The sequence below is a fragment of the Odocoileus virginianus genome, chromosome 14 (genome assembly GCF_023699985.2).
Source record: "Odocoileus virginianus isolate 20LAN1187 ecotype Illinois chromosome 14, Ovbor_1.2, whole genome shotgun sequence".
In the NCBI taxonomy this organism is placed as follows: Eukaryota; Metazoa; Chordata; class Mammalia; order Artiodactyla; family Cervidae; genus Odocoileus; species Odocoileus virginianus.
This window is the reverse complement of record NC_069687.1, coordinates 65,338,053-65,362,788: the sequence shown is the minus strand read 5'-3', so window position 1 is coordinate 65,362,788 and position 24,736 is coordinate 65,338,053. Positions and strand designations below refer to the sequence as shown.

The 24,736-nt window shown below is 49.7% G+C and overlaps 1 protein-coding gene across 4 annotated transcripts in view; it reads left to right on the top strand.

The window, feature by feature from the left end:
• The window catches only part of KCNIP1 (potassium voltage-gated channel interacting protein 1), a 396,292-nt gene that overhangs the window by 136,701 nt on the left and 234,855 nt on the right, over nt 1-24,736 (top strand). Inside the window, exon 1 of one of the 4 annotated variants that reach the window (XM_020914610.2) lies at nt 9,688-10,297. The exons of 2 other annotated variants lie outside the window; for them this stretch is intronic. In XM_020914610.2, coding sequence (XP_020770269.1) covers nt 10,237-10,297 — 61 coding nt within the window. In that variant the 5' untranslated portion in view covers nt 9,688-10,236. Of the gene's footprint in view, nt 1-9,687; nt 10,298-24,736 lie in introns of those variants that run through there. One more of the 4 variants, XM_020914611.2, reaches the window with a different exon arrangement.

The following is a 24,736-nucleotide window of genomic DNA, read 5'->3' as shown; positions in this document are numbered from 1 at the left end:
CATGGGTTTTATCACATCATCACCTGTGGTGGCTGGACCAGCTTTCCCCAAAGTCCATCCAGCTATACGTTTGGGAAATCCATAGACGGGGTTGGTGACGCTCTGCCCATGGGGGCACCACCGCGAGAGTGAGCTGGAATGTGGTTCTTGTGGGTCCAGTTAAAAAGGACAGTCGTGTGTTCACAGTGGGGTTTGGCTGGCAAATTCCAACTCGTTTTTGAAGACCCAGCATCTCTGCTTTTGAGAAGCTATGCCTGACTGCCCTCCCTTACCCCACTCTTCTTCTTTGGGTTGAATTAGATGTCCCTTTTCTGAGCTGCTATAAACCTCTGAGCTGATTACCTGGGGCTCATGCCCATCTTCAAATGGCTAATATGCCACTGTCCTCACAGGACTGTGAGCTTTCTTAGGGCCAGGAGCAAGACACCGCACCTCTCTCTGCATCTCTGGCACCAAGATGGGGCAGGTGGAACAAACCAGGGGCTCAGCAGATGCTGGTCAGATCCTCGGAGGGATTGGCCAGGATCTCATACATACATGGTAGAAACAGCAGCCTCCAGGTCTGACAGCACGGGAAGCAGGTGAGGAGCCCAGTGTCATCTGCAGCCTTCCTCCATGCCCTTTTATTCAGTGGCCTGAATTCCAGCAAACCGCTTCAAGTCCTCATGGCACCCCACTCATCTGCACAGCATCTGCCATCCAGAACAGCCCCGAGCTGCGCGCACGAATACTAATGCGCCGTGCAAACGGCAGTCCAGAGGGAGAGAGCCCCGGACTGTCAGTTAGCCACCCCCACACCAGCTAGAGAGACCAGCCCTCTCAGTCACTAGGGGCCAGCCCAGCGCAGGAAGAGACATAGAAAGAGAAATCATCTGGAAATGCTGCTGTGGTCAAGCCAATGTCTTGTGGCAGCCTGGGCAGGGGGCCTCAACCCAGGGGGAGGGGTGGGGAGAGGGCCAGCCTGACCTCTCAGAAAGGGGTTACCAGGAGTGCTTGGGGGAGCACGGGTGATGTCCCTGCTCCTGGAGGTGCTGCATCTACTTTCCCCACTACCCACCTCCTGCAGGCCAGGTTAGCAGGGGCCAGCTTCAGTGCTCATGTCCGTGGTGTCCTCTAAGCCATCCTCTTCGCAGAGGCTCTTCACAGCCATCCTCCTTTGACCCAGGGCAGCCTTCCCAGGAGGGAGGGTAAGTGGAGAGCTCCCATTGCCCCACCGGCTCTTCTGCTGCTGCTCCGTGTCCTCTGACTTCCTTCTCTTCTCTTTCCCCATCCACTGCTGTTTTCCCTTACTGGGTTAACGGCATGAGCTTTGAGAACACATAAAACCGGGTTCAAACCCTGATGCTACAGCCCATTCCAGCTTTGTGGCCCTGGGCAAATCACATCACCTCTCTGTCCCTCAGTTTGCTAATCTGTAAAATGGACACAAGAGCAGAGCCATTGAGGTATGTGAGGATCGCTTTTTGAGTAGCTAAGAGTTTCAGCCAACCTCTTCAGTTGTGCCAGAAATGTTTGCTGTTGTTCAGTTGCTCAGTCGTGTCCAACTCTTGGTAACCCCATGGACTGCAGCACACCAAGCTTCCCTGTTTTTCAACATCCTGGAGCTTGCTCAAACTCGTGCCCATCGAGTCGGTGATGCCATCCAACCATCTCACCCTCTGTCGTCCCCTTCTCCTTCTGCCTTCAGTCTTTCCCAGCATCAATGTCTTTTCCAATGAGTCGGCTCTTCACATCAGGTGGCCAAAGTATTAGAGCTTCAGCTTCAGCATCAGTCCTTCCAACGAATATTCAGGGTTGATTTCCTTTAGGATTGCTTGATTTAATCTCCTTGCAGTCCAAGGGACTCTCAAGAGTCTTCTCCAACATCAGAGTTTGAAAGCATCAATTTTACAGCGCTGTCTTCTTTATGGTCCAACTTTCACGAATCTATACATGACTACTACTTTGCTTATTTCTTAAATTGCTGAACTTAATTTCTATTCCAAGTTTCCATTCTAGGAGACGGGGGCAGAAATGAAATCTCAATAAACTTAGGATGCCCCAACCCCTCAGACTTGCCTGAACATTCTTCTGGGGGCTTATTATAAAGAACCGAGTTGTAGGGGTGGACTCTACCATCAATGTGCAGCCTATAACCACTGTAGGGAGACAGTCTCCAGGAATCCTGGCCCCTGTACATTCTGTGGTCATAGTACCACCCAGGTCACAGCTGGGCCCCCCTTCCTAGAACCAAGGTTTGCTGGTTCTCTGGGGTTTTCTGGACCATGCCCCTCCTGGGGGTAGGGGAAAGAGTCTTCTCCTTGCCAGACTCAGCAGGAAAGAGGCACAGGCCAGTGAAAAAGATGTGCCGCCCACATAGAGGGCTTGTGGGACTGGAAGAGGGGCTCAGGGCTGTGTCCACTGACCTGGTTCTACCTAGGAAATGGGGGAGGCATCACCAGTTCCCCGACCTCACCACAGTCTGGGGTTTCAGGGCTGAGTGCTGTACCCATGTTGGGCCAAGGACATATGTCTCTCCCTGCTCTCCAACTGGCCTTTCATCCTAAACCAGAGTCTCCGTAAGTCAAAATCCAAAAAGGTGACTGCATTGATTCTATGTCATCTCCACCCAGGCAGTAAATAGTGCAAGCCTCGACTGTGGAGTAGGGTGTGTGGTCACAGGACAAAGCACGAGAAACATCTACTGATAGCTGGTAGTTTGAAGTGGCCTCAGTTCTGCAGCCCTGTCCCAGAGGCAGCCCTCAGGACCACAGCTGCCATGACTCTGCTCCACGCTCCTTCCTGCCTCTCCAGGCTCCAGCTGCTGCCGCAGTGCTGGCAAGCTGGGAGCCCGTGCTGACGGGGTCAGCCGGCCACGCGGGGCCGGGGCGCTTCTCGCTGGCATCATTACTAATCATCGCACGGCGGGGCTGATGCTCCCTCCTGCCCTCCCTGCTCACTTCTTCTGGGGGCCTCTAGCCTGTAGAAGCCCTGAGTGAAAACAGACCCAGTGTGCCTCTAGGCCGGTGGCCATAGCTGCACCCCCAGGCACTAAGAGCATGGGTGGGAGCAGCGCTTAGGGCCAGACTCCTCTCCTTATCCGTCCCTCAGCTCTAAGATGCCAGACCATTGCTGTGACTCCCCAGAGAAACAGTTCTAGAAGAAGTCAGTTGCAACAGCAGCTGAAGGACCTGGGGCTAGACAGGCAGTGTGGGCTCTGAAGTCAGATCATCTAAGTTCAAGACTAGTTCCGCCACTTATTTGCTGTGTGATGTTGGGCAGATCACTTAACCTGTCTGTGCTTTGTTTGCCTCATTTATAAAATGGGGCATAATGAGAGTACCTACCTTATGGGGTACTGAAGTGAATAAGTAGGACTGGGTATGTGACTGGCACATAGTAAGAATTCCATAGATGGTGGCTACCATTGCTAACGTAATTGTTATATAACTTAAGGAGAATAAAGAAGGGGCATGAATACAGTTGACTCCTGGACATTTACCCAAGATTATGAACCCATAATCTTGGGTAAATAATCTGATGCTGAAGTTGAAACTCCAATACTTTGGCCACCTGATGCAAAGAACCAACTCATTGGAAAAAACTCTGGTGCTGGGAAAGATTGAAGGCGGGAGGAGAAGGGGACGACAGAGGATGAGATGGTTGGATGGCATCACCGACTCGACGGACATGAGTTTGAGTAGGCTTCCGGAGTTGGTGATGGACAGGTAAGCCTGGTATGCTTCAGTACACAGGGTCGCAAAGAGTCGGACATGACTGAGCAACCGAACTGAACTGATGAATCCGTATTTTGTGCAGATAAGAAATTCTGCCCATGATTTCTGTCCCCATCGCCCCAATCATTTCAGTGTCACCTGTCCACCCAGCCACTATGACAATTATCAGGGCCACCTCTACCCCCACTTCAGCCTCGCTCTGCCCCAACTCTCACCTCCACCTCACGCCCCATCCCTTGCTACCCAGTTCCACACTTGTTGTCTCCATCCCACCTCCACTCTGACCTTTGACCTCCTAAGCTGCCCTAGGCCCCTGACCTTGCGGAGTCCAGACTTTGGGGTGGGACTTAGAGTGGGGCAGGCCAGCCTGACCAGGTTTAAGGGCCCATTTCTTCACTGGTGGGCTCCCCTGGTGGCTAAGATGGTAAAGAAGCTGCCTGCAATGTGGGTGACCTGGGTTTGATCCCTGGGTTGGGACAATCCCCTGGAGAAGGGAATGGCAACCCACTCCAGTATTCTCGCCTGGAGAATCCCATGGATAGAGGAGCCTGGCAAGCTACAGTCCATGCGATCACAAAAAGTCAGAGACAACTGAGCGACTAACGCTTGCACTTTCACACTTTCCTCACTGGCAGAGCTGGAGAGGTCATTCCCACTGTTTCTTGACAAAGTCTGGGATGTTATGGGGGGTGTGTATCTGTCCTTTGCCCCTTAGAATGAGTTCTCCAAGCCAGTGAGCATCAACTTCTACAACCCAGAGACCCACTTAGAGTATGATAAACAGGAGGCGCTCACTAAATGTACTCATCAAACTGTGACTGAATGGATGAGTGAGTGAACAAACTTTAATAATGATGTTTATGATGATGAGCATCCTTCCTGGAGCCTTGCAACCTGCCAGTCACTATGCTAAAGCACTTGAATGCTTCTCATTCAACCCTCACAACAACCCTAAGCAACTGGCATAATTTTTACCCCCATTTTACCCAAGTTGAAACTGAGTCTTAGAGAAGTTAAGCTCAGCTAAGAAGTGGTTGGGTCAAATCCCTTCATACAGTCTCTCCTCCTGAGGAAAGATTTTCTTAACCAGGTGTCCATAAATGTGCTTCAGTAGGAAGAGTCGTGAACACCACAAAACTTAATGCCAATTGTGAGTGCAAGCATGCCCTGTTCTTTTGGAAAAGAAGTGTCACAATTTTCATCGGGTATTTAAATGTGTGTGAAGATTTTACTCCACCTCTTCACTCTTCCTGCTTCCAGCCATCATTCCATCCACCCCCCGAGAGCCATTTGATCAAGTTCATGGAGCATCGGCATTATGCTAGCTCTAGTGTGGCACCCATGACTTCCCTGACCTTTACAAGGTGTAACGCTGTTTCAGATAATGCAAGCTGAGGTGCTCTGGCACGTCATTTCCCCCTCCCTGGAACTGGGTAACTCAGAAGGGCTTTGCTGCCAGTGTCTAGGCTGCGTGGGTGGCTGCACTCTGTCTGAACCCATCTCAGCCCCTGCTGGAGACTGTTCCAGCACTGGAGCATGAAGGGGGAACCCTTGAGGCAGTGCAGTTGTCAGGACGTGGAGGGCAGAGCCTGGGTCCTGGTTTCCCTGGCATGACCCTCGCAGGCCACATCAGCCTTTCTCCCTCAAGGGACATAATCAGCCTCGACAGATGAGGCTACACTTGCCGCATGAGGACATGGCCCAGGAGAGTCACTTCCCAAGCTCAGGTCCTACACTAAGCTCTTTTCTGGCTCCTAGGAATGTGGGGAAGAAAGTGCTTGCAAAGGAGACCTAAGGGGGAGACTGAGGAATGAAGTTAGCATGCTCTGAGCCAGGACTGTGTTCCAAGCAGGGAACCCCTGTGCCGAGTGCTTTTGCTGTCACAATCGATTTTAATCTCATCCTGCCACTGACATTGGTGGGATTGTTCCTCTCGCAAATGTGCAGAGAGTGAGGCTTTCAAAGATCAAAAAACATGCTCCAGGTCACAAAACAAACCCCACATTTGAAGCCTGATGTACCTGGGTTGAAAGCTCTGTCTGCTTCCCTGCCCTCTGAGATCTATCAGTACTTGTGACATCACCTATATTTTGCAAAAACTTATCTTCCCTGCTTCTGAGCATCCCCCGCCACCTTATTCCATATTCACTCACTCCCTTTTGCTGTTTGTAAAGATTCGAGCATCTGACTGCCCTCAGCCCTAGATCAGCTCCGCAAGGGCAGGGACCCTTGCTTCTTCTCATTTAGTACTGATCCATGTATTTAGAATAATGCCTAGCAAGTAAATGTTGCTTAATAAATATACACTTTTTTTTTCAAAGTGTGTATCTAAATAGTTTTTTTTTTGATGCAGACTATTTTTAAAGTCTTTATTTAATTTATTACAAAATTGCTTCCATTTTATGTTTTGGCCACGAGGCAGTGGGATCTTAGCTCTCTGACCAGGGATTAAACTCACACTCCCTGCATGGAAAGGCGAAGTCTTAACCACTGGATCACCAGTGAAGTCTCAATAAATATATGTTGAATGAATGAATAAATGAATACTTAAATTAACCCCAGAACAAATAATAAAGGGTATTTGCAGAGTGAGTTACAGAGAGATAAAACATTTTTCCTTTACCCTATCCAACCCATTCCTCATACCAAAACTTGAAGGAGGCCTATTCACATTTTACAGATGAAACAGTCCAGCCTAAATTCACATGCAGAAAGAAAAGTGGGGTAGGCCCCTTTCCCCACCCTGAGTGACGTCGGTGTGAGTTTCTGTGGGATACTCAAGAAGTCCTGGGCCAGGCTGAGCCATGCTGGAGGAGGACAGGGGAAGGGGGTGTATGCTTATCTTTTTAACAGCTCACGATATATTCAAGGAGGCCAGACTTATGCATGTGGAACATTTGGGAAATGGTACAAGACAGCAGCTAGCAGAGTGCTGAATTGCACATAATCAGGTGCCAACCACATTCCCTTCCTTAACTAATCTGAGTCTTTTAATACCAGATGGGGATCCTGAGAATAGATTTCCTCTGAAACAGATGAAGAGCAAAGATGGAAGCCAAGGGGAAAGCGGCGACTTCCTCGTTTTTCACACGGCTCTAGCCTGGCCCTAGGCAGCCAAGTAGCGGCAGTCCATGCTCCCTGACTGGTCATGCTCTGTGCTGGGCACTACTAAGGGCCTCACATACACGACTGCATCCCCCTTAACAGCAATACTATGTGCATGCCCTGTGCTCAGTCATGTCTCTTTGTGACCCCATGGACTGTATCCTGCCAGGATCCCAGGTCCATGGGATTTGCCAGGCAAGAATACTGGAGTGGATTGCCATTTCCTTCTCCAGGGGATCCTCTCAGCCCAGGGGTGGCACCTGCGTCTCCTGTGCCTCTTGCATGCAGGTGGATTCTTTACCCACTGAGCCATCAGGGAAGCCCATGCAATAGTACAAGGTAGGTCTAATGCCGACCGCAGAAGGGGAGCATAGGGCTCAGAGAAAGGATTTGTCAGGCCTGAAGCCATACAGCCAATAAAGGACAAAACTGGGAATTGAACCCACATCTAGCCGGCCCCCCCAGATTCATGCTCTTAATTGGACACTGCTGCCTCCATGTGTGGTGGGAACTCAGTGACCTGCCCTTGTCCACATGGGTGGGAAGAGACATGACTGGAGCAGTGATGAGAGAGGGAAGCAAGGAACACAGCCTGTGTGTCACGTAAGCAGACAAGCGCACTGTGCTTCAGCAGGATCTCTGTGGGTCTCTGACCATCTTATCCTTTCCCCCTGAACAGCCTCCCGGGGGTGGCCTAAGGAGCCCTATATGGGTGCTCATGTCAAAGGGAAAGCAAGACTTTGGCTCCAGAGACTTCTGAGGGTGTGGACAGGCTGTGAGTATGTATTTGTCTACTCAGGCTGCTATAACAAGATGCCACAGACTGGATGGCTTAAACAACAGAAATTTATTTTCTCACAGTTTTGGAGACTAGAAGTCCAAGATTAAGGTGAGGTGCCGGCAGAGATTGTGACCAGTGAGAGCTCCCCCCAAGGGTTGTAGATGGTGGCCTTCTTGCTGTGTATGCACATGGTCTTTCCTTGATCATGTAGTGGTGGTGGTGGGGATCTGATGCCTGTTCTTCTATGGGCAGTAAGGACACTAATTCCACAGAGTCAGGGCCCCACCCTTATGACCTCATTTAAATCTTCATCACTTCCTTAGAGGTTCCATCTCCAAATACTGCCATTCTGGAGATTAGGGCTCCAATATATGAACTCGGGGAGGACACAAACATTTAGTCCATAACAGGATGGATGAGGGAGGGGGCAGAGCTGGAGATGGTGTGTGAGCTGGCTCACCTTCCAGGGTAGAGGGAGCCGCAGCCATTGAAACTAAGGTTTGTTCGGGCTGGTCGAGATCACCTTAGTGAGTACACCATGTCAGAACAGCAGGATAAATGGCCCCTACCGCCAAGTGAGTGGCAGGAGGCTCCCTCTGTCTCCACGGAGTTGTCTTTTGCGATTTATCTGTACTCTGCTTCTTCAAGGGCTTTCCTGGTGGCTTAGACAGTAAAGAATTCATCTGCAATGCAGCAGACCTGGGTTCAATCCCTGAGTTGGAAAGATCCCTTGGAGAAGGGAAGAGCTACCCATTCCAGTATTCTTGCCTGGAGAATTCCACGGATAGAGGATCCCGGCAGGGTGTAGTCCATGGGGTTGCAAAGAGTCAGACATGACCGAGCGACTTTCATTGCTTCTTTAAAGGGCCTTGGGGGTGGAGGAAATGAGATAATGGCTGCCTAGCCTTTAGTAAACTCTCAAGTGCCAATCCTGGTCGCTCAGGTGGCGTGGAGATGCGCAGAGGCTGCAGGTGCAGTGGGTCGGTGCTCCATCCAGAGACGCCTAAGAAACCTGGAGGCTGCCCCATCACCCGTCCCCAGCGATGATCCCTCTGTTTCTTAAGTCCTGGCCATCCTGGGTCCTGCTGTATCCCAGGCTTCAGCCTCACCCCCACCCTTCTTCCCCAACAGGGAGGGCAGGAAGCAGGTAGGGCCAGCTTCTACCTGTTCTGCTCCATTATCCAGGATTCCGGAACGCAGGGACACAGAGAAGCCCTGCACTGCTTGCTGGTTGGGAGGCCTGCGGCTTTAAACCTGGTGGGACCCAGGGGTGAGCTCCCCAGATCAGTGGCCCTCAGTCATCCTCATGTGCCAACAGGAGTGTTCGCAGGACAGAGTCCCGGGCTCCAGGTTCTAATCCCACATCCTGGCTGGGTAACTTTCAGGAAATTTCTTGCCCTTTGTTGTTCAGTCACTCAGTCATGTCTGACTCTTTGCGACCCCGTGGACTGCAGCATGCCAGGCCTCCCTGTCCATCACCAACTCCTGGAGCTTGCTCAAACTCATGTCCATTGAGTCGGTGATGCCATTCAACCATCTCATCCTCTGTTGTCCCCTTCTCCTCCTGCCTTCAATCTTTCCCAGCATCAGGGTCTTTTCCAAGGAGTTGGCCCTTCATACCAGGTGGCCAAAGTATTGGAACTTCAGCTTCAGCGTCAGTCCTTCCAATGAATATTCAGGACTGATTTCCTTTAGGATTGACAGGTTTGATCTCTGCAGTCCAAGGGCCTCTCAAGAGTCTTCTCCAACACCACAGTTCAAAAGCATCAATTCTTCGGTGCTCAGCTTTCTTTATGGTCCAACTCTCACATCCATACATGACTACTGGGGAAAAAAAGACATCCCAGTTGGACGTACGGTATTCACGCCTCCCTGGGTGGAACAGACTTTTTTCTCACCCCGTGAATTCAGGAAGTGGATTAAATAAGATTTTCCTTGAAGACAAATGAAACAACGCACCCCACACGGGCCACACACACGTTCTCCGGAGGGGCAATCTGCCTCCCCCTGAACCCCACCCTTGCGCCAGACCTCAGCCCAGGCGCCCCCGAGCGCTGCGGCCCCGCCCCTCCCCTCCGGGGCTGCCCGCCTGCCGCTCTCCGCGAGCGCGGCTCAGACTCGCCTGGAGCGCGGCAGGCAGGAGGGCAGGCGCGCGGCTCCGCTCCACGCCGTCCCTGCTCTGTTCATTCATGATTGGTACTCGGCCCCCGGAGACCCAGCCCGAGCGCGGGGAGGGGAGCCGAGCGTGCGGCGGGAGGGGCGGGCGAGCGCGGCTCCCGCACCGCACGCGGCGCTGGCTCGGGAGCTTCGGCCGCGCGGGAGCGCCGGCCGGGTGTCCAGCGCCAGGCAGGCTCCATCGTCCTCCACCCTCGGCGAGGGGAGCGGCCGGGCCCGGGTCCGGAGGCTCGAGGAGCCGCTAGCCCCGTGAGCCAGTGCATGTGCGGGGCTGAAGAAGGAAAGCAAAGGCTCCCAGCGCCCCAGCCCCACACTCGCCGAATACCAAGCTGCAGCAAGCTGCCGGGTGCTTTTTTTTTTTAACCTCCAATTCGGAGTAGACGATCCACATTGCTTTCCTTCCAGGGGAGGGGAGGGGCAGGGCCCGAGGTCCCAAGTCGCACACAAGTCTTCGCTGCCATGGGGGCCGTCATGGGCACCTTCTCTTCTCTGCAAACCAAACAAAGACGACCCTCGAAAGGTAAGCCACTTCCTTCTTCCTTTTGTTCCCCTGGCTGGTTTGGGGGGTGCTCGGTGCTGGGCAGGGGTGTGCCACCTGTTCCCCTTGGCCCGGACCTCCCTCTCCGTGAAGAGCAGGTTTAGGTTCCTGTATCCACAGGAGTAAGAATCGGGCGGGAGGATTGGTGTGAACGTAGGTGAGCTCTCAGAGGAGAGGGCCAGGGTGGATTCTGACCTCGGCGACCACAGGACCTCCCTGGGACACCAGGTACCACGACCCTACTCCTGGGGGAATCTCTCAGCGCAGAAGGCAGAGGCAAAATCACGGGGTGGGGGGCTGAATTATCTGGGTGTCAATGTTGGGAAGCTCTCCCCATTCCCATAGACGGCTGTGGGCATCCGGGGAGGGTGCCCACACATTCACCCTGAACAGCGATGCCATGCAGACCTGGGGGTCAGTCATCAGGGAGAGAGTGCTGTCTGCCCACCCCAATAAACCTCTGCAAGCCAAAAGGAATCAGCTGCTGTCAGGTGGTAAAACTTCCAAGGCCGTGTGCTGGTGGCTGAGGGTGTCAGGAGCCGGGGCATCACACGAGATGCTGCCACGCTCTGGGCACCGCTGAGGAGCTGAGGGCACTGTCAAGGTCTGGCGGAGAGGTGAGCTAACATCAGGGATTAGAAAGCATAATATCCTGGAGTCCCTTCTCTGCCTGGGTGCCAGCTGAGATAAGCCCAGTCTCACCAGTGGGACAGTCGCCCAGCGGGTCCACGTGAAGTTGGGGAAAACATGTGTTGCGCCATGGGGGACTATGCAGACCTCCTCTCCACCTGCTTCAAAGTTGGTTGTTGGAATAAAGACACTGGATGCAGTTAAGAAAAAGAATATGTGGGTTTGGTTTGTTTGGATTTTATACTCGAATACTCTTGTGAGTGGTAGAAAGATTTTAAGTAACCTGACCATTAAACCTCTAAGTTCTGCTGTTGGAGCCCAGGTTCTGGCTCCAGGTAGGGTTAGAGCTATCCCTTATGCTGGCTGGTGATTAGGTCAGCGTTAGGATAATGGTGGACCCCAGGGTGCACAGTGAGTCCACTGTCAGGACTTGCTTGGTCTTCCTGGTTCATTAGGGAAGTCTGTATCACAGAGCTACCTCTTGATGAATAACTTCTCGACGAGGGGTCTTAGCATCTGGCCCAGTCCACAGAGACCTCAGGCTGGCTGAATACTGAGGAATAAGATCTCTGCGTGAAGCTCTTAGGTGATTAAGCTGGGTTGGCATTCAGAGCCTAGAACATGGGGAAAAGGCCTCCACCTGTGTATCCAGCTGAGTTATACACCCTTCTGGCAGGAAAGGAACTGGTTGCCTTCTTACTATTCCTAGGCAGGAGAGGTCTGCAAGCCCTGGCCTACAACCTTGACATTGAGCCCCACTCCTCATGGATGATTGGGGACAAAGTTCAGATCCAAGTCCTGGACTCCCCCCCCCCCCCGTGCCCCGCCGCCACCATCTGACCACCCAGGGGCCAGGGGACTGTGGGGACAAGAAACTCAAGGATTTGCATCCTGGGAGGCAGCTAGGTGTCACAGAAAGATCTTGGACCCTAGAGCCCAACAGTCTGAGTGCAAACCTCAGCCCCATCACTCCCTTCTTATGTGACTTCAGGAAAATCCCTTCACCTGTCTGAGCCTCAGTTTTCTTATTCATAAAATGGACAGGTGAACTATCTCTAGGCAGAAAAGAGATTGAGGTGGGAGTGGAGAGAGGGAGGACCATGCCTGGATTACTGTGTTGGCTGCACCCACCAGAGACCCAGAGGAGACTATTGAAAGATGCCAAGGTCAGTTGAACAATGGATATGGAGGATACAGAGGATACAGTCCTCACAAAGGATTGGGCAGAGATGAAGAGCTCAGGCATCACTCAGACATTGCCACCCACCATTCCCTCTTCCTACTCAAAACTCCAGGTCATCCTGGACAAATTCCTGCAGGATTCCCTGGGGCCAGAGCGCTTTGCTTCTCTCTCCAAGGAGTCTAAGGAAGGAAAGAGGGTCCACCAGCACTCAGCGAGCCCCCACTGTGTGCCTGACACAGTGGTCGGTGCTTTATCCACCCGTTCTCACGTAACTCTCAGAATAATGCTTGTCTGAAGCTCATTGCAGGTCCAGGGCTATTGACAAGCTGAGCCCAGGGTGTCCACTCAGCCCCACTTGCACAAAGCCCCTCCACACTGGCTGGAATTGTCTGGGGCTCCGGCTCCACACAGGCTTTCCAGGTGGGGCTAATAGTAAAGAAACTGCCTCCCAATACAGGAGACGTGAGAGATGCGGGGTGGGGAAGATCCCCTGGAGGAGGGCGGGACAACCCATTGCAGTACTCTTGCCGGGAGAATCCTGTGGACAGAGGGGCCTGACAGGCTACAGTCCGTCAGGTCACAAAGAGTTAGACACGACTGAAGCGACTTAGCACACTCGCATACACAGCTCCATACACTCCCCCAACCATTCTACCTGGAGCAGTGACTTATCTTCCTGTCTTGCTCAGTGGAAGGCTGATCAGCAGAAGACCCTTTCTGCAGAGAGGGGGGGCTTGGAAACTAACTGTTAAGACTAGTGATCAGAGATCACTTCTGGGTCAGATCTCTGCCACCTGGCGACCTCAGTTTCACCTTTGTTAAAGGGGAAAATTACATGAGACATTTTCTCAGCTTCCATCTGGCTCTCAAATTTGTAGATTTCTATTGCTGATGTTCTTCACAGAGCTGCCACTATGATCTCTGAGACCTCAGGCTCAGATCTAATTAGAAGCCGTCAGAAGAGAGTGGTGGAGATTTTTCAACTCAGGAATCCATCTTCCTGCTGGGTTCAAATCCAGGCGCTACCACTTACTAACTGTATGACTAAGCCTTATTTTTCTCAACTAGAAAACAGGGACAGTAGTAGTTACAATCTTAAAATAGCTATTGTGTTGTGTGGATTTCAGGATAATGCAAATCAAATGCTTAGCACAAGCTCTGTACATGATACGTAGTCAGCAAATTTTAACCACTATTCAATTTATGGCTCTACTGTTTGGAGCTTCCAAATGCCTAGAGTAAGCCATCCTGGAAGTAGTCTGTGCCTGTGGGAATCCTCACCACTCATTTCTGGAGCCTTCTTCCTGCCGGGTCCAGGAAGCTAGGACCTAAATCCCATGCGTTCAGATGCTGATCCTATTGCCGCAGCCCCCGCTGACCTCCGCTTTGTGGCTGTTCCTGAAAGCACTGTATCTTAGTCAACAAATACCCTGCGTGTTTTGGAAACATAATTTGGAATCATATACATATAAAGCTCCACAAGATTTAGTGCCGAGGGCAGGGATGTGACTAGCCCAACCTAGGTGTTCAGGGAGAGTTTCCAGAAAGCAATAGAAATCTAAAATAATTTAGGAGCTGTGTCACTGAATGAAAAACTTTCACATTAATTTCCTGTCCTTCTCTCTGTTTGGAATCTTTGTCTTTAATTAAGAATGGGAGAAGTCCTGCTTTAGAGATTCAGACTCTGCATTCCAGATAGGGTTTCTGGCGCTAATAGTTTTGTATGTGCTTGTCATACAAAGGACACGGCTCTGAGCTTAAAGGGTTGGCAGGTCAGGGGTGATCAGAGGAGGACTGCACAGGGGAAGCAGCTGGACCTGTGGAGGGAGGGGCAGGAGAATTTAGGGGGAGCAGCACATTGTAGGGGTGGCTGGGCCATCAGTCCTCTGTGGTCGAGGGAAGGCATTCAGAACCTTCAGCGAGGGCTGAGCCTGGGGTCTCCAGGGTATTCACTGAATAGATGAGCCAACAAAATCTCATGGCTTTTAGGTGCTTTTTCTGAGGCCACATGGCAAATTAGAGACAAATACGGGACTGTTCCCCTCACTCCTAGATCAGTGAGCATCTTGGAATTTTAAAGAACCTGTGGGAACACACTACTCCCGATGAGGTCAGGTGTGGTTTGTTCTCACAGCAGCATGTTCAACGAGGAAAAGTCTGGGAGACCGGCGGGAGGCAGTGAGACAGAGGGAAGCAGCAGTGCTGCCGTCACACAGCCCTGGACTCAAGGGGCCTTCGGCAGGTCATTTCACCGTGGAAATGCCAGTGTTCTTATGTCTAGAAGAGGGATGCTGCTTTTCGGGGGTGTCCATGTCTTGAGCATTACCTGTTTCTGCATCTCTGTCTGTCCCTTTAGCTCTGTGTTATCCTTTCCCCCCTTCCTTGTATAATAGTTAAAATTCAACTCACGTTTCAAGTCCCCACTCAGCTGTTTCTACATTCAGGAAGGCTTCCCCAAGCCCCAGAAAGAAGCAACTTCTCCCATCTAAATTCCTTAATCTTTTAGAGGTACATTCTCCTGACTCTCAAGTCATGCTTTAAATAAGGCAACTGATGGAGGTTTAGCCCCTCCCCCCACCCTCAGGATGTTAACTTTGAGTTACTCTGAATCATTCTTCACAGCCCCCATCCTCATTCCTTGCACATAGTAGGTACTCCATAAATCTTCCATGGAGGAATTTATAAACAATGGAATACTTGGCCATTCTCTGTTATTTCCTAGAATCACAGCCCCCATCTTGGTTCCTTGCACATACTAGGTATTCCATAAATCTTCCATAGAGGAACTTATAAGTAATGGAATGCTTGGCCATTCTCTGTTATTTCCCAGAATTGCAAACCCTGAAGGAAAAGTTAGCTTCCCTGTGGAATTTCAGTTACCAGCCGTTTCCCTGAAATGAATTCTGTTATTTGGTCTGCTGGCTTTGAATTAGCTTTGTCCAGGGACTGTACTAAGCCTGTTTACCATTTAGCAGCGAAATGCTGAGAGCACTGTTCCTGATTGCTAGCCCCCTGAGAGTCACATAAGTATGGAAGACCCCACCCAGGGTCAGGCACAGCTCTGGTCCCTCCATCCCAGAAGCGAGTTATTGGAGCTCAAGGCAAATAAGGATTGGGAGATGGAAAAGACTGAAGGATGGAAGTGAAAGGACTGCTGCCTAAAATCAGTGGGAGTTTTTGCCTGGTCCCTGGGAAAGGACCTGTCTTAGACCTCTTTGTATATCTAAAAAGGTTTTGCTTTGTCAAGGTGCAAATGAGTGCATACATTACAAGTGAGTGAAAGAATGAGTGACTGAATGAATGAAGAGTTAAAGAAATGAATAGATGAGTGACGAAGCAAATGAAGGATCAAATGAATGACAGAAGGAATGATTGAAGAAATGAGTGCATGCATGCATGAATGAATCTACAAACTAATGATTGATTAATGAAGTCCCAGAAAGGCTATGAAAGCAGAGTATCTTTGCATGAAAAGCATTGATAGCCCTGCTCCCCAAATCCTGGATCTAAGCCCCCTATTGTGAAACTTGGAAGGAGTCAGTGGTACAGGAAGCCTTAGCCCAGCTAGTTAACAGTAAATGTAGAAGATATACTGCTTTTTGGATAGCTGAAAATTATAAACTCAGTTAAGAAGAGTCCTGGTCTTTTTTTTTTTTTTTGGATATCAGTAAGAGTGTGGTGTCTTTGGGGAAGGTGGGAAAATATCTCTCAGCTTTCACTCTTTTGTTGATTCATTCAAAAAACTAAAGTGAAGACTGACCCACAATGGCCTCCCTTGTATTTCACGTTCCCCTTTATTTTGTCTGAGTGAGATTAAAAAAAAAAAAAAAATCCGTGTATCTTTCCACTTAGTTATTTGTTCACTAAACAATCCCATGGGTCCTTTAACATTACTTCCCTGATGTTTCTACCCAAGATCCCCTTTGGCCTCCCCACTCTTCTTCCACTTCCTCCTCTCTGTTTATTGCAAACTCCTATACACCCTTTGAGACCTCATTCAATATCACCTGCTCCCAAGCTCTTGCAGGCAAAGTACATTTCTCTCTGCCCTGCTCCCCGACAGTTACCACTTCTTCCCTTGGCTACAGTTCCAGGCATTATGTGACTGCGGATGTACACATTTACCTCTGACTAGCTCTCGGGGATGAGTCTTATTCCAGGGCCCCTGTCAAGGCCTGCTGCTGATGGGTGTTGTCTGCCCAGAGGTAAGGATGGGTGGACCAGGGTGAGTCCTGGATGGCTCCAAGTAGCACAGGAATGCGGCAGCACAGGTGAGGAACTCGGGGCTGCTCATGGGGAGAAGAGCTGCAAAGTGCCACGTAATGGCCCTGGAGGTGATGTTCCCATTCATCAGGCAGAGGACGAACAGTATTGGGGGAGAGAGAAGGAGCCTGTGTGTGTGTGTCTGTGGGTCTGAAAGACTGAGAGAGCCCTGGGACCTTCAGACAACCTGACTTTAAATGCTTCTCCTTCCTCCTGGTAGTGTTTCAAGTGGGTCATCTTTTGGGAGTAGCTGTCATCCGTTGGGCCATCACTGACGTCCCATACCCTAGCCATGGGAAGAGAACACTGGGTTAATTCTTGTTATTCCAAGTGAAGCTGAAAGCTTCACTGGGGCACTAAGGGCCAGTGGGAGGCATGCTCAACTCAGATCAGGGAGTTAGGAATAGGGTGTGCAATGGTTAGGACCTCTGCTTAAAGTAAGAGACTTGGGCTCAAACTCTGACCCTGTGACTTCTTAGATGAACCTCTCTGAGCCCGTTTGCTCCTCTCTGAAATGAGGACCATGACAGCGTCCCCCCCGTCTCCCTTATAGGGCTGTGGAGGGGCCCCGGGAGACAGGAAGCACTGCGCTTCACAGGAAGTGAGGTGGTTGAGCAACCTGAGGCAGCACTGGCTTTGCTGCTGCCTTTTGTCCCATCTCAGGGCAGGTCCCTTCCTCCGCTGTTGCTCCATCTGTACTGTGGCTGGGCCTTCCTTGGTCACTTCTGTGCCTTGGACCTGTGGCCTCTGAGTCCACCCCTCTGGGCCCCAGAGCCAACTGTGGCCACTAGAATCCTGGGCAGTTTCTCTGGTGATTCCTATGGAAAGCTGTGAGTTTTAGATGATGGAAGAAATTCCCAGTGATGAGACAGGAGAACATGGATCACCTACCAGGGTTAATAATAATAGTGATGGCAAATGTTGACCTGGCCTTGCTCTTTGCTGGGCACCTTGCTCTACCCTTTCCTGGGTTATTTTATTAACCTCCTCCCAGCACCTTGGCCACCTGATGCAAAGAGCCAGCTCATTGGGAATGACCCTGATGCTCGGAAAGATTGAGGGCAGGAGGAGAAGGGGACAACAGAGGATGAGATGGTTGGATGGCATCCCTGATTCAATGGACATGAGTTTGAGCAAGCTCAGGGAGATAGTGAAGGATAGAGGAGCCTGGAGTGCTGCAGTCCATGGGGTCGCAAAAAGTTGGACACAACGACTCAACAACAACAACCCAACCCTGGAGAACAGACCCTAGTACAGTTTCCATGTTGTTGAGGAAACTGAGGTTCCAGGAAGGGAAGTACCTTGTCCGTATGTCTCACAGCATATGGAGAGCAAAGCCTGATTCTGGCTGACCCCAGAGCCTGAGGGTCTTAACCTCACAAGCCTCCTCCCTCCTAACCTTGCCTCAAGCCAAAACGGGGTGTGTGTGTGTGAAGGTGGGGGAGAAGGCATCCAGGGATAGACTAAGCACCTCATTTAGCCATATGGAACCATCTGCAGGCCTTGAAAAGAATGCTTTTCACCCCATCCCCAACCACCCCTGGATCTGTTTCCATTTAATCTGATGCCTGAATATGAAAGGATTGGGGGCAGAAGGCCAATTAGCAGATTCATTAATAGGATTAAACATCTCTCCTCTGCTCTAATCATTTCTGTGAACTAAATTCTTCTCCCTTTGTTTTAGCCATCATTGCCTGTCAGAGGAGGATGGAACACTTACATACCTCCAAGGCTGTTAGAATTGGGCACCAGAATCAGTCTGTGTTTTCAGGGGGTCGCGTGAGGTAGGGCAGAGTCAGTGGGTGGATGAGTGGTCATCTTTGCAAAACAAACAAATGCAAGAACTTGCTGGTATGTTTGCCTTCTGCTCTCTCATTAATTTCCTTCCCGTTCTTAGCCAAACATTGGCTTAAATCTGTATCACACACATGTATGTGGAATAGCAGGTATGGACACATGATTTTGGTTAGACAGACCTGGACTCAAAACCTGGCTGTGCCACTTATTAGCCATTTGACCTCAGGCAGTTCCCTTTGCCTCTGCAAATGTTCGTATGCACATCCAGAGAGTTAAGATATCAATAGTAATTACCTCAAGGTCACTATGGGGATTAAACATAACGAGGCATGCAAGATACAGTGGCCTGAATATAGCAAAGGTGTGTTAGAGGCAAATGACTGCTGTCTTGGAACCATGCTACTCAAAATGTGGTCCTCATACCAGTAGCTTCTGCATCAGCTGGGAGCTCATTAGGAATGCAGAGTCTCAGGCCCCTACTGAATCCTGCATCTTAACAGGATCTCCTGGTGGCTTGGAGGCCCCCTGAAGTTGGAGAAGCATTGACTTAGAGCACAGATTATAGTGTGTATGTGTGTGTATATATCATGTATGTATATATGTAATTATAGGATTATATATCAAAGTGGTAGGGACTTTTGAAACTTTCTGGTTGAAATATCATTTTAAAGACCAATACAGTATACTAACGCATATATATGGAATTTAAAAAGATGCTAACGATAACCCTACATGCAAAACAGAAAAAGAGACACAGATGTACAGAACAGACTTTTGGACTCTGTGGGAGAAGGGGAGGGTGGGATGTTCTGAGAGAATAGCATTGAAACAAGTATACTATCAAGGGTGAAACAGATCACCAGCCCAGGTTGGATGCATGAGACAAGTGCTCAGGGCTGGTGCACTGGGAAGACCCAGAGGGATGGGATGGGGAGGGAGGCGGGAGGGGGGATCGGGATGGGGAACACATGTAAATCCATGGCTGATTCATGTCAATGTATGGCAAAAACCACTACAATATTGTAAAGTAATTAGCCTCCAACTAATAAAAATAAATGAAAAAAAAAAGGATAACCAAACAAGTCCTGAGAAGACAAGCAATCTGCCTACAATCACACAGCTTGAGCATCAGCTGGGATTTGAACGCCAGGCTTCCCCTTCACTTTTTTGTGCAATGTAATTGTTTTACAGTGCTGTGTTAGCTTCTGCCGTACAGCGATGTGAATCAGCCGTAAGTACACATAGATTCCTCTTCCTCTTTAACCCCCCACCCCACCCCACCCCACCCCCTCTTGCCCTTTAGGTTGTCAGAGAGCCGCGAGCTGAGCCCCCTGTTATACACCGGCTTCGTAGTGTGTGTATGTCAGTGCTGTCTCTGTTTGTGCCCCACTCCTTCCCCCACCACCTTCGCCCACAAGTCTACATCTGAGTTCTATTCCCGCCCTACAAATAGGTTCATCAGTACCATTTTTCTAGATTCCATACATATGCATTAATATACAACATGACATTTGCTATTGCTTGTTTTTATATGAATTGCCAGGAAGTCAGATTTCCCCAGATGAGCATTTCTGCAACTGATCCTTTTTTAAATTTTTTTTTCCTTAAATGAAACAGAGGAGTAGGATTATGTACTCCCATTAATTTTTAATTTGCTAATTTAAAACGTTATTCCAGCCAAGAGAGATCCTGAATCTTGATTCCACAAGTCATCACCTTAGCTGCACCCCCAAGATCTGTGCTCTCTGAAGGTTTGATGAAGGGGCACTGTCCGTCCTCATCTAGTTTGCTTCCAGGACCACAGGCCGGGACAGGTGCGGACAGAGCCACGGGAACCAGTGACCTCTCTCCACAAGGGGCGTCACGACAGCACTCAGCATAGCAGAGCAGGCTGGTCACCTGGGTGTTGTGCGAAAGCCTTTGTGTGGGATTTGAAGCCAGAAGATTCGACAGAAGTTAGTAGGAATCTAATGGACAAAGGAAGGGCCTGAAGCTTGAAAGTCAAATGCCTTTTCTGGGGGGCCTGGTAGAATGCCTCTGTCGGAAAGCGAATGAACAATCTGAGTTATTGTAGGAGGCTTCCTTGATAGAAAGTTCAAGTTATTCCTTCTTAATAACCTGAACTTCCTATCAAGTTATTAAGACATGATAAGCCTTAATCAAGACTTATCCAGGGTAAATAGATTTGTGTAAGGTAGAAATCAGAGAGATGGATAAGCACTGCTTGAGGAGGAGGAATTCTGAATTTTGAAGGCCTGCCGTGCCCCAGAGCCTTCAGCACACCGAATCTTCTTCATGTCTGTAGTAGTCCTGTAATAGTTGTGTCGCTGTCTTCATTTTGCAGATGGGCTCAGAAGCAGCCACAGTTGTTCAGCCTCTTCTTGGGGGTCAGAGGCCTGCTTGTCCTCTGACAAGCAGGAGTTGCCTTTAAATTGGGCATGCTTCAGATCCTTGCTCTCTAATCACTGGAGCCTCAATTTCCCAATTTGCAAAATGAAGATAACAGTACAACCATGTGTAAGTTAGTGATTACTCAGGAAAGTAGGTTTACTTAACCATGAAATGAAGAGCGGGCTTGGTTAGCAACAAAACCATGCAACAGAAGCATGGATCGTGTCTCAGACAATGAAACAATGGGACGTGAGACCCACCTCCTATCCAGTGAGCTCAGTAGTTGATGATCCGAGGACATGCTCTGTGCACACATAAAAAACAGTAATTTGTGGCCCTCGCTTGATCAGGTAGGGACAAGAAAACTCCCCTGCTCAACCTGAAGGAGGAGCTGATGATAGAAGCATAATGTCTACTCAAGAGAAAGAAGTTCTTCTCCTCCCCACTTTTCCTTTGTTTATGAATCTGTAGCCCAGTAAGTTTTCAGGGTGCATCACCCCCTCACCTGCCCACTTGTAAGCCTCACAAGCATCCTATTTTATTAAAATAGGATGCTTCTTATCACTTCTTATCTATCACTTTGCTTCTCGCTGAATTCTTTTCTGCACTGAGACATAAAGGACTATGGTCCCAGAGCTCTTTGGAGCCTCCCAAATGCCGCCCCATGATTTCAAAGTCAGGCTCCCATCTGCTTTCCCCTGAAGGGGAAACTGCCAGAAGGAGATGAGAGCAATGTAGGGCACCATCTTTGTCCTCAAGGAGCTTCATGCTAGTGACAATAATAATATTAACACAAATCTATAGATCTTTGCGTGCCAGACACTTTAACAGCGTGGTTTTTATATAACCTCATGGCATCACAAGGCAGTCAGCACTATTACGTGCCCCTTTACAGATAACTGAAGAACTGAGGGCTAAGGAGGGAAATGTCCAGTATCTCTTCTCTCAGAAACGGACAGGCCAGGATTTGAACTCAGAGGGTTTGACTCCAGCATCTGAATCCTTAATCACCAAGGTAGTCTGTGTCCAGGTATCTAACTGTCTTCAACTGCAAATTGTGTTACATTGCGGAGCTTCCAGAGAGAGAGAGAGAGAGAAAGCATCTCTTCCAGAGGGACACAGTCAGAGAATTAGAGAGGAAGGCTGAAAGAGGTGGTACTTGAAGTGGGTAACAGCTTGGGCTTGAGCCAGGCAGGAATGTAGGTGGGGAAGTTCTCGGCAGAAGGAATAGCATGAGAACATCTGTGAAGAGGACAAGAAAGGGGGATGGAATCAAAAGCAACAGTGATGTTTTGCATGTTTGTGACTTGGAGGATGTCAGCAGAAAGATTATCATCAGAAATGGGAGGGAAGAGAATAGGGGCAGCGACAGGAGGTCAGGTTGTCCACGTTCCAGAAGGTGGGGGAAAGGGTTCTGGAAGACAGCAGAGAGCAAGGATGAGCAGAGGACAAAGTAGGTGGGGATTGGGACTGTCCCCTCTAACCCCAACCTGTCTCCCCGAAAGTCTCCCAGTGATCACTTCCACCCGCATTTGCTCCTCCCACTGCACTCATGTTTGTCCTGCGTGATCTAGCAATTGACTGCCTTGAATTGCTCTATCATCACTCCCTGTAAACATGCTTGACTCTCGGTTAAGAGTATGCTGTCCTCAATGACAGGGACTTTTCTTTCTGCCCTTCTGAGCTCCTGCAAGAAGCTCAACACAGTTTTGAGCCCACAACTGGTACGTGGTGACTTGACTTGACATTTCACAGAGATGCAGGAGAACTTGGGATTCCCTAATTGGGATGAATGTGGCAAAGAAGCTTGGGCACAACTCTGACAGAGCCCCTCACAGGACCTGAATGTCAAAGATTGTGGTTTAGTGCAGAAACATGAGAGCACTGGGGACTGTTCCATAACCATTTACTAAGAGTTGATGCAGAAAAAAAAAAAAAAATGTGGTGTATTGGGTAACATAGAACCAAAGGCCAGTCCTAACTTGCCCCTTATGAGCTGTATGGTTTAAGAAAATTGTTTAATTCTTCTCTGCATTCCAGCTTCTTCATCTATGAAGTAATAACAATCATGATATCAACTCGTTGAATTGTCATGAGGATTAAATGAGATAATGTGCATGTATGTGTTTGGTAAAGATTGAAGGTGGGAGGAGAAGGGGACGACAGAGGGTGAAATGGTTGGATGGCATCCCCGACTCAATGGACATGAGTTTGAGTAAACTCTGGGAGTTGAAGTACCGTGAAGTACACTGCATGTGCATGCAATGGGTGCACATGACAATGTTCGCCAGCATGTGGACTAATTTATGTGATTGGATGTGCGAACGCATGTCTGCGTCCTTGGAAGTGTGCAGCTTGATCGTTCGTGTGCTGCAGGCCTTCTGTAGTGGTGTTGGTGATGGAAATCTGTGGAAGTCGCGCAGCGAAGGGTGTGTTCGTGGTGTGGTGGTCGCAGCAGGGGTGGTGTTGGCGGTGATGCTGGTAGAGTGGCGTGAGCAGCAGTGCTGGCTGCTGGGCGATGGCGGTTGTGGCGCAGGGGACTTAAGGCTCTCATGCCCCTCATCCAGTCTATCTTCTCTAACTAGGCTGCACAGAAACATTTCCAGCGCCCAGAATTTGAATTCCCCCAGCTGGACTTGTCAACAACAGGAAAGAGTAAGACAAATCAAACTCGTGCCTCTAGCTTTTTACTTTTATCCATGGTTGGTACTTGCAGAATCCTTTTCATATAAGCCTTCTCAACACTTGCATTCCCAGCGTGTAGCACAGTGCCAGGCCTGGTACGCAGTCAGCCTTCAATAAATATCTGTGGAAGAAAAGAATAAGATTGCAGAAGGACACAGGCCGTGCTCTTAGATGAACTCACTGGTTAAATGTCTCATCTCCAAAGGTCCACTGGGCAGCTCCCCAGCACATCAGAATGTGCCTGCACTCCGGCCAGGACCAGGGTGGGTGTGCCGCAGCCCTCCTTATCTGGCAAGCTGGGAAGACTTCCCGGAGGTGTGCCTGGCCCAAACGCGCTCTGCCCTATTTCTTTGCTGACTGAATACAAGCAAGGGTGGGGAAAATGACATCTCCCAGCAACTGCTTCTGGGGTATCCGTGCCTCCTCCTCGGCAGGAGCAAGAATGAGAGGCACATTGTGCCGTTAGAAAAGTTCCTCTTGGCAGCAGTCCCTCTGCCCAAATCCTGAGAGAGATTACAGGAGTTGCTTCAAGTCTAGTATCTCCATAGCCCACCTTTTACCCTGGGCAAGTTAGAGGCACCTGTTGGACCTCTGTTCATCTTGGAAAAGGAGTAACCACATGCCGACACTGTAGTGTTCTTGGACCTTTTAGATATGTGGCACAGAGTAAGGCTTAACAAATGTAGTAGTTCTTAATATTGGTAGCATTTGTTGTCTCTATCACTAACGGAGAGATTAATGTAATAGGTGATGAGTAATGATAGACCAGAGATTTGTGTGTCCGCCTTTGATGTGTGCATGCTCAGTTGTATCCAACTCTTTGAGACCTCAGGGACTATAGCCCACCAGGCTCCTCTGTCCATGGAATTTTCCAGGCAAGAAATACTGGAGTGGGTTGCCATGCCCTCCTCCGGGGAATCTTCCCAACCCAGGGGTCGAATCCAAGTCTCTTACGTTTCCGCGTTGGCAGGCGGGGTCTTTACCACTTGCGCCACCTGGGGGCATGGACTCACCTTGAAACCCCTGGTCCTGGAACTCTGAGCCTGAGGGGACCCTCTGAATGGATGGCACAGTGTTGGTGGGGGTGTTCAGAAAAACGAGGATAACCTTTCGGCATTTGGGGCCAGCTACTATTTTGACAGAATTCAATTTGAAGACCAAATAATCTTAGATTTAAATCCCAGGCTTGCCTCCTACTGACTCTGTGACTCTAGGTAAGTTACTAGGTGAATCATGGTTTCTTCTGGTGTCCAGTGAAGTTGATAATACTGAGCACATCAGCTCCTTGGAAGAGTAAGAAAAGTCTAGTGTAAGTGGACCTGGGAATGGGGATTTGTCTCCAAGGCAGCTCAGGATAGGAGATAATGGAAAGACCAAAGTGGTTTGGGAATTAGAGCTGCTTACAGCGTTTATCTGTCCTGGAGTTGATATGTTGTTCCCCAAGACCCTCAAACAGAATCAAGAAAGGAATG